The 9,805-nt window shown below is 39.4% G+C and overlaps 1 protein-coding gene across 1 annotated transcript; it reads right to left on the bottom strand.

Moving 5' to 3' along the window:
* Positions 1 to 1,340: 1,340 nt before the first annotated feature.
* eif4g2a (eukaryotic translation initiation factor 4, gamma 2a) lies at positions 1,341 to 8,649 on the bottom strand. Its single transcript, XM_067588697.1, has 19 exons — positions 8,543 to 8,649; positions 7,487 to 7,612; positions 7,195 to 7,297; positions 6,974 to 7,105; positions 6,800 to 6,866; positions 6,534 to 6,685; positions 6,323 to 6,433; positions 6,055 to 6,237; positions 5,799 to 5,937; positions 5,498 to 5,661; positions 5,274 to 5,381; positions 4,565 to 4,675; positions 4,368 to 4,472; positions 4,063 to 4,278; positions 3,613 to 3,871; positions 3,268 to 3,472; positions 2,934 to 3,142; positions 2,699 to 2,820; positions 1,341 to 2,502 (listed from the first exon to the last, which is right to left on the bottom strand). The coding sequence occupies exons 6-19, from the start codon at positions 6,615 to 6,617 to the stop codon at positions 2,437 to 2,439; spliced, it is 2,082 nt and encodes a 693-aa protein (XP_067444798.1). The 5' UTR covers positions 6,618 to 6,685; positions 6,800 to 6,866; positions 6,974 to 7,105; positions 7,195 to 7,297; positions 7,487 to 7,612; positions 8,543 to 8,649; the 3' UTR covers positions 1,341 to 2,436.
* Positions 8,650 to 9,805: the final 1,156 nt, after the last annotated feature.

The following is a 9,805-nucleotide window of genomic DNA, read 5'->3' on the forward strand; positions in this document are numbered from 1 at the left end:
CTCAAAGCACCGCTGTGCCTAAGAACAACCTCACAGAGGACAGTTTTTTTCTTTCATAGTATTTCATACACCTTTTTACCAGGTGTGCATTTGATGAAACTTATTTTGACAATTAACTGAATACACAAAAAAGTTAATTTTAAGATGTGGACATATTTACAGTGTGTCCCATTAACTTTCATCTGCATAATTGGGGTTCAAACCCCAAAGGGCTGAGACATTGTTGAGTTTGTGCTGGTTTATTATTTGGCTGCCACAGCGGCTCAAATTACCGTGAGCTGAAATGGGCCAAAACCATGAAACTTGGCCTAATAACTGGCAATGTTGTGCAAGTCCTTCCCAAGAAATATGAGCCAGTCTGTCAGATTGTGGCCCTGTAATTAAAGCCCAACAACGCAGTTTCTGAAAGGCCACAACCTCACACTGTGAGTCTGATTGACTTGAAATTTGACTACTGTAATATAATTCGAACTTTTTGAATTTTGACTTTATCAACATCAAACTGAATATACAGCAGTGTGGGACTAAGATACACATTTCTGGTACAAATGAGCAAGATTGGTTGAAAAACATGGCTGCCATCAACCAAAATATCTTTTCAAAGGGTGGGGCTTAGCAAATATTGGCCGTTAATCAATAACCATTTGTTCAATCATCATAAATCTTGGTAGGTGTCTTCAGAACACGTGGTAATTCAAAGCATTTGTGGCGCATTTTGAGCACCACAAATGCCAAAAACGTACCTCAAAACCCATTAAACAGAATATCACCAATTTCAGTGTGCATGCTCTGTCAGCTAGTATTAACCAAAATCTGTATATTTAATCGGTTCAAGCGGGCATGACCTATCACACATGGACTCATAACTCAAGATGCCTTTGAGTGATTAAACACACTGGAGACATCCTGTGCCGTCTCCTGAACATACACACCAAGTTTTATTGCTCCTCTGTACATGCTGACACATGCTGGTTGGCAGTGATTTCTGTTCCAAATGTCCCAGACTTTTACGGTTCTGCACCTCATAACAACCAAGCAGTCTGTTGTCTTTACTCAAAATAACCACAAACGTCTACAGTGTAAGTCAATGAGCTCATCATTTCATGCCAGCCAACTTCAGAAATGTGCAGCTTTTTAGGAGGTTACACCACTGGAGAGCAGATAACCCCTCACCCACACACAATTTCCAGAGACCAACCGGTTTCTGAAACCACTTTGGTAAATAAAACTTCAAGTGGCATACTGAATTCATGTCAATTGTCATAAATTAAAGTGTTCAAGGTAGTAGAACCTACAAACATAGAGAGAGAGAGAAAAAAAAAAAGACGAATTGAACCCCATGAAATGAACTGTTTAACTTTATTCAAGGTTGATCTGTAGCTGTACACTCAACTTCTAGCACTTACATTACAGTGACACTCCAAAAGAACGCGTAGGTGTACACATACAGTACATTCTCTGTAATTTCACGAAGATAAAAAGACAATTTAAAAACTTGACAAATATGGCTGAAATACGACCAATTTCCACATGGTGAACTGTAGCACAGGAAACTAAGCTTTGGCTGTCTCAATGTGTTAAAACTGAGACATTCAAGTATAGTCCGAGATACATAAGAGGTATATCCATATGAACTGATAAATTAAAAAAAGGCCACACATATTCATTCCACAGCACAAAAGTTCCATACACAAAAAAACGCTCTTGATTCATTAAACTAAATGTGGGAAACTGAAATCATACTGTGCAAATAAAAACAGGCCATTACCGTTACAGGTGTCGTCAAATCCAGATGAAGGATTTTCAGACAGAATGGTCTGTTTTCAAGCACAAGAAACCATTATAATTATAGCAGCCATCAACTGCAACTTAGGATTGTTTTAACAAATCAAGGAAAAGTGTATCTTACTATTGCAACGACTCATGATGTTGAGCAAAGTGCATCTAAAAACTGATTAACAAATTCAGATAAAACAATGAGACAAGTCTCTTTGCAGTATGTTAGAGCCTTTTCTCTTTTGTAAACAGCTTTTAAGGTAATAGTTATGGCAGCACTTAGTGACTCCTACCAGATGTAAAAAGGTGATAAAATGGGTCAGGTGTGGTGCTGGTGCATTTTCCAGCAAAAATACTACCAACTGTCATCGACAACTTTAACCCAAGTAGATTGAAATGTATAAAACATCTGCAGTAGGACATCAGATTCAATCAAAAACTAGAAAGAAAAGCATAAATAAAATAAGATGGTGATGCTGGCTAAATATGGTAAAAGATTTCATAGTGGAATGAATTGTAACAGCGGTCGGGGGAATATGTTGACAAGAGAGGGGGAGGAAGTGGGGCTCAAAACAAGAAAGAGCACAAGGAGACAAAAATTACAAAGTAGAAAATATATCATTCGTTGCATCCTGACAACACATGGCTTTGGCCTGTTCCTCAGTAATCTTCCTCCTCTGACTCCTCCTCCTCTGCGGTCTCCAGCCAGGTCAGCCACTGGTTCACCTGCACAGTAAAAAAAAACAAAACACAAACAAATAAACAAAACAAACAAACAAACAAAAAAACACAGTATCTCCATTAGGATAAGCCATTTATTGTGAAACAACAAGTGGAAAAATACAGACATAAGCTTCAAATGTTCATACCAGGAGCAGAGCTACTCATTGCCACAATTAAAACAAAACATACATAGACATACCTGAAATAATGCTTTTCCTTTTCCCGGATACTCTTGGGTGACATCTTCTTTCCATGAAAGGAAGGCTTCTTCTTCAATAATTTCCATGTCATAAAAGTGGACAAAGTAGCGCAGCAACATGCCTGGAAGAAAAGAGCAACATTAAACCTCTGAAAGCTTCTGTACCAGAGTTTTCTAACTTTTCTACACAAAATAAACTTTGCTGCTAGTCTGACCTACAAGTGTGTGCACGTACCTTTGGGGAACTGCTTGGTATCGCAGTGGACCTGCAGGGCATACAGAGCGCTGACTTGCAGGTCAATGTGATCATGCAGAAACTTCTGCATTACCGGCTTGAAAGACAGCAGCAGGTTTTTCTCCTCGTCCAGCTGTTCCTTGCTGGGTGCTGCAAGCTGCTCTTCATCATCGCCAGGGTTGATCTCATATGCGATGTACTGCAAGAAGCTGGAAGAAAAGAAAAGAGGAAATCATAATACTGTAAAATATACTGTCTGGTTTGGGAAAAGATTAACCAACAAGGCAATGACAGATGAATGGGTTTAACCAGAAACACTGTTCCACTGCTGTACCTGGTCATGAGGATGTTGACAAAGCCTTTGTCTGTATGGAGTTTTGGAGAGATGTTGTCCTTGATCCACTTGTAGATGGACTGTGGAGAGGGATCTACTTTGATCTGCTTCAGAAGCTCCTTCTCCAGTTTCATCAGTGGGAACAAAAAGCTGAGACCTTTGCCCTCCAGGATCTCCAGCATCCTGTCCTTGTTTTGGTCAATTTCTACAGAAGTAAAAAAGAAAACCCAGTCAGTAGTAGCAAAGGACATGGACACTTTGAAAACTAAATCAATCAAGGGCCTTGACTGTACACATCTAATGACATCAGGTATAATTATGTGTACAGAGTGGGTTCAGACATACCAGGTAGCATCTTCTGCATGTTGACCTTGCTCAGCTGGAACAGATCAGACAGCCACTCGCGATCCTTCAGTTTGACCATCTGCTGCAGGCAGAGCAGGAACAGTGGGAAATGGGCGCCGTTCTCAAGGTGATGGGCCAAATCTGCAATGCTGACCAGGTCAGTGATGATAGCCCGTGCTGCAAACTGTGCCAGGTAGGATTTCACCAGGGGGATTTCTTCCTCTATCTTGGGACACTGGTCCAGAACACTCAGAAAGGCCTGTTAAGCAAAGAAAACCAGTGAGGCAGGAATATAGCAGACTTTCAAGCCAAGAGGAATGCAGACAACCCTAAATATGATCGCTTCTTCCAAATACAAGTCAATAATACCATACAACATTTTATCTGGCAATGCACTGTATATTCTTTCTGTATATTAACTTTAAAACAGTGCACGGTTACACTACTGACCTGCAGCAGGTTTTCACCAGTAACAAGGCCCTCAGTGCAGAGTGCATGGATCAGGGTGCTTGTATGTTCTTTATCCTCATCTGAACGATCAAGGGAATAGACCACGATCTTGCTCATCATCTCAGACAAAAAGTGTTTTGGAGCCTTCATCTCCCTCACAGCAGCCACTGCCTCATCGATGTTCTTGCTGTTCAGGTAGTCTGCCGCCAACGTTTCCTGAAGACAAGGATTAGTCAAATATTCAGTATTATGCTAGGTGTACGTTATATTGTGCGTGGCGGAAGTGCAAAGCGTGAGGAACTTACTGTCATCTTGCGCAACTCTTCCTTTGTAGGAGGAGCTTTTTTATTGGACTTGGCAGGTTTTTCCTGAATTGGTGGAGGGTTGGTTTTCAGGCCGAGCTGTGGAGACTAAACAAAAGCATCCAAATGAGTGCATGTTCCCTGGAACTTGCAACTACCATATCAAGTCCATATATTTCATTTCAATGTAAAAATGTTACCTGTCCTAGTGGGGAACCTTGGGCACTTGGAGGAATCATGGTCATCTGTGGCTGCAGCTTTGGCACTTGTTTTTTATTCAAGATGAAAGACTGTGCAGGCCTCAGACTGATCTAGAAGGGAGAAGATAGCAACAGTTCTAGATTTAAAAAAAAGGTATTTAATATAAATTTTATTAACACTGCTGGGGATTTTTTTTCTTTCGAGTAGTAGTTTGACATTTTGGGAAATGCACTTCCTGGCTTTCTTGCCAAGTTAGTGGAGATTGATACTACTTGCTGATTAAATATAAAGCTATAGTCAGGAGAAAATTAGATCAGCTTAGCATAAAGACTGTAAAATAGAGGGAAACAGCTAGTAAAGCACATAACCCTCAGTAAAAACAACCGCCTGTCATTTTTACAAGTCGGTTTATGTACAGATTAAACAAACAAGATGTGTGTTAATGAGCTTTAGAGGCGATGTACTTTGAACAGAGCTGGGCTGGCTGTATCCCCATGTTTTCGGTCTTTTGCTAAGCCAACAGTCTACCGACTACAGCTTTATATTTAACATACAGACACAAGAAAGGTATAGATCTTCCCATCTCAACTGTCGTGAGAGAAGCAAATATTTCCTGAAAACTTCAATTATTTTGTGGAGTCTGAGCTACTATCAACATAAAACTTTAGAATCCAAAACATATTTGCTTATCGATGTAAGTGGTTGTACCTCATCAGCATTGAGCTTCCCTTTCTTGGTGAATCTTGGAGCCATATCCTTAGACTGCATCTGCATTGAGATATTCTGTTTGTGGTTGAAAACTGGTGAATTCTGCCCCTTTGAACAAGATTTCACAGAATGAATGTTAGTAATGATGTAACAGGAATGTTTTCATTCACCATGCCAAAAAAAAAAAAAAAAAAAATCCCAAACTACAACTATATGCTATGTACCTGATTTGGTTTTATGAAAGGCTTGCTTGCTGCCTCAAACTGAGGCTGATGTGAACCGTTGCTGTTTCCAATATGGCCATTGAAGAGTGGGTTAGTGCGGTGACGTCCCATGGTAGGGGAATAATGGTCCTGAATAACTCCTGGACCTGTTCCAATACCACTCCCTGTGCAAAACAAGCAACATTATAACATTTAAAGAGAAGCTTAATCTCCATTAATATGTCAAGGACACGATACAATGTCTAACCTCATATCAAGAAGAGGGAGAGAGAAAAAAACAAACAAAAAAAACCCGTCATACCAGGCATTTGTCCAAACATATCAGCCAGCCCACCAAGAGTTTCCTTGTCAAACTTGATCATCCTTGTTGGCAGAAAGGAGTTTTCCATGAACAAGTCAGTCCTCATTCCATCATTTTGTGGAATAAAAACACCTAAATCCTGCAGAATTGGAATAGAGTCAGAATACATGGATACAGTCATGAGACCAGTATAATAAAAATATTGAGCAGTTCAATAAGTACTTCATCAATTGTAAAAGTTTTTAAGATTACTAACCTTAACAGCATCCTGACGAACCTGGTTGATCGTCTTTGGTCCGTTGTCAACATAAGCTTTGCGAGGCACCCAGTTGTTCTCTCGCAGCTCCACTGTGTTCTGCAGCAAGAAGCGAATCCTTGCAGGCAGTTCCTTGTTGTTTGTTAAGGATCGCATGCGGCTAAAGTACTGATCCATCAAAGACTGGAAGAGGAAATTTGTTTTTAAGAAAACGAAAAAGGATTTTAAAAACAATACTATAATTATGATGTTTTCCCTTCACACTCACCTTAGCCTTTTCATGGTCAAGTTTAGGTCCCACTGTTTTCATTATCTGACAGAGGCATTCCAGATCTTCACCCATATCCTTAAGTTGGACTCTCTTCTTCTTCTCCAAAAGCTTAAAAAGAAATAAGAAACATTTAATACAATCTACTTGGGAAATTTAACTGTCAGGGTGCTTCCACCCTGGTAGGTTAATTAATTGTTGATTTACTTACTGTTTTGATGCACTTATGAAGGATAGATTCGTGGATAAGGTGGAGTTTGCCAAGTTCCCCAATGAATTTGATGTTGCCCAGCATCTTGATCTTTGCAACAGCACGCTGCTCCTCCTCCTCAGAGGTGAGTGGGGCGTCATTTTTGTCAAAGACTACAGGGGGAAAAACAAAAAACACAAAACATTGAAAATGAGGAACGATTCATGCAATACATGACCGAAATGTATTATGAAACCGACCAGTTGCTCCATATACAATTCACTTACGTTCAACATTTCTGGTGCGGTTCTCAAACTCATCTTGAAGCTTAGAAATCAGAAGCCGTCTGAAGGTCTGTAAAAACAGGAGAATTCATTAGAACAGGAAGGCAGAAAATACCAGATAGTCAATAGCAAAGTGGCGTCTTATTTCAGCACAAATCCCATTTTAAAATAACTTACTGTATTCTGCTTTTGTGTTGCTTGATTTTCTGTTGCTGGTTCTTCAAAATTTGGTGCATCCTCTGCCAAGCGTAGACATAGTTGGGCGTACAACTGACTGTACTTGGGCTCTTCAAGGGCTTTGTCAACAATCTAAAGAGAAAGAAATAGAAAATAAATTGAGTGTCTATTTGAACATGATACATGAATAATGCATGAGTAGAATTTAAGAGAATGCTTACCAATAAGATGGTTCCTTTTAAGACAAGTTTCGAATCTACACCCACATTGAGGAGCTCCAGGCACAGTTTGTCAAACTTCTCGGGAGTCAGCTTATTAAGTATGCTGAGGAAGAAGAGGAAGGACAAGAGGCTAAGACACTTCATACTTCAAAGACAATATACCAACATCAACATTAATCTACCATAGATAAATCATCTGGATACTCAGGTTCTATCTTTTAGTCTGAGAAATACTGTGCAACGATTTGAAGATGAGTGACTGAAGTAAATATGGATTTAAATAGACACTTACCCTCTCACTTTCCTGAAGGTTGCGTCATTTTGCCCTTTCTCATTGGAGGAGTTGGCATCTCGTCTAGTGCTTCGAGAAGGTACCCATCTCTGAACGCTAGAACCTGGGGGTTTCCCCAGGAACTCGCTGCAATTGACAAAAACACAGCCAATGTTATAACAGAAAATTTTTTATGGTGGTTGAGTTAACAAGTCCATGATACATGTCACAGAAATGCCACTAAAATCTGATTTGATTAGAAAACTAATTTTAGTTGCTTGTTTTGAACAAATGCAGTTTTAAAAATCACAAGACTTATTGTAGACTCCATGGTAATCAGCTCTTTGGTTATAATGGATTATTAGCAGCTTAAATGCTGCATACGTGTAATATTGTGTTACATGCATCTTTGAGCAGTAAGGTATGCTGTTAGGTGACTGTTTGTGAGGCGTTCGTTAATTGCAGCCAGGAATTGCAAATATGTTGCGCCTTATACCCAAAGATACACAACTGTTTATTATATGATATGCATGTTTGACATTGTTAGTTTAATTCATTTGAAAAAATTAGTGGGATGAAAATACCCCTTTTGCTTACATGCTGCCGACCCTTGTATCAAAATATTGACAATGGCAACACTTAATCAACCTAAACCACTGCCAAAGTGGTAGAAGGTTGTGAAGTTACTAGAGATACTAGTCTATCACAAACACTGTTCAGAGGTTAAAGTGGCCATTTATCATGAATACCTCTTTTCCCCATATGTGTTGATACAAAAGGACAATAGAATGAATGTGACTTAAGGCCAGTGCAGAGATTTAATGGATGTCTAATGCAATAAGTGACTAGGTGTTTCAAAGTGAAAGGAAAATTAAGAAAAATCACCTGTTGCCGACAGTCTTGGGATAGTGCTGAGGTGCACCCCCACCTCCTCCCCCCACACTGTGATAAAAAAAAAAGAAAGGAAAATGTTTTAATTTAATGTGAGGAAATGTGAAAGCTAATTCCTGTATGTGAGCTATTTAGGAGAGTTTTTCAGTATAAGTAGGCCAAGTGTGACGGGCAAATGTTTCATACCTGAAACGAGAAGGACCCCCTGGTGCAACGACACTCTCCACTTTGGCGGCTTGACAAAGAATACTTGAAAAGAATAATGATCTGGGAGTGGGGCAGGAAAAAGCGACCTGGAATAGAGACAGATTTATAACATTAGTAACAAATTAGCTGGTTGCTAATGGCTGCAAAATGCAAACACACACACACACACAAAGAGGCTATTTAGAAACATTATGATTAAATGGAAACAAAATGTATGAAAGAAGTACTCATTTTGTTGTCTGTTAAATGGATTCTGCCAAATTGTTATTTTTTCCAAGATTGTCAGTTGCCCAAATAAACACAGAAATAGGTTTTTCTTGCTGTAATTATTCCTCCTGTTCAAACTGGCCATTAGAAGATCCCTTTATAATGCACTTACAATGTAAGTGATGGGGGGCAAAAAGGTTTATCTGAAGCTAGTATGAAACTTCAGCCGCCTAAATTAGTCAAATCAAGTAGATATTTTTCAACTTTAGTCTTTTTAGTGCCAAAGTCCCTCTTTTTGTTACTGTTCTTCCAACGCAGCTCAACAGGGAAACACAAAGAGGAAATGTGATGCTAAAAAGACCGTAAATGTGGCAGATATCCACTTGATATGACCAACTCAGACTGCTGAAGCTTCATATAAACTTTTAAGTGCATTTTTTGTACAAAATGACTGTATGGACACACTGTGGATTTTGGCCCCCAATACTTATATTGAAAACGCATTTGAAGGGGACCTTTTAATAGCCAGTATGAACGGGAGGAATGATTACAGCGAGGAAACCCTGTTTCAGTGATCATGTGGACACCTGACTGTTGTTTTAAGACAGACTTCAAAATTGTGAACATATCCTTTAACCGCATGAGCGCCTACACGTGTCCGTACTACTGAATCTGTGCTAGGTGGTGCTAACTTAGCACACTGTGATACCGGTGTAACGTCTAATATGATTAGACGTAATTTCTCAATCGATTTGTGCTTTCTGTTATGTGAACCCAATCGGTGGTTTTCTGTGACTCCTAACCATAACCTCACATTACCCCTTAGTTACCAAATCGTACATTGTATAACCTGAACCTACAAAGCTAACCTCAATTACGGAGGGCAGCGCTCCAGGAAATAGATTTCACTCAAGAGCTGGCTTACATTCACCAAATGTAACGATAGGCCAGTTTTATACTAATCAAATCTCAGATCATTTAGAAATAAATAAAATGTGGGGGAAAAACCCCACTTTATTCGTGAGTATTTGTTCC

This window comes from Thunnus thynnus, chromosome 1 (assembly GCF_963924715.1).
Source record: "Thunnus thynnus chromosome 1, fThuThy2.1, whole genome shotgun sequence".
In the NCBI taxonomy this organism is placed as follows: Eukaryota; Metazoa; Chordata; class Actinopteri; order Scombriformes; family Scombridae; genus Thunnus; species Thunnus thynnus.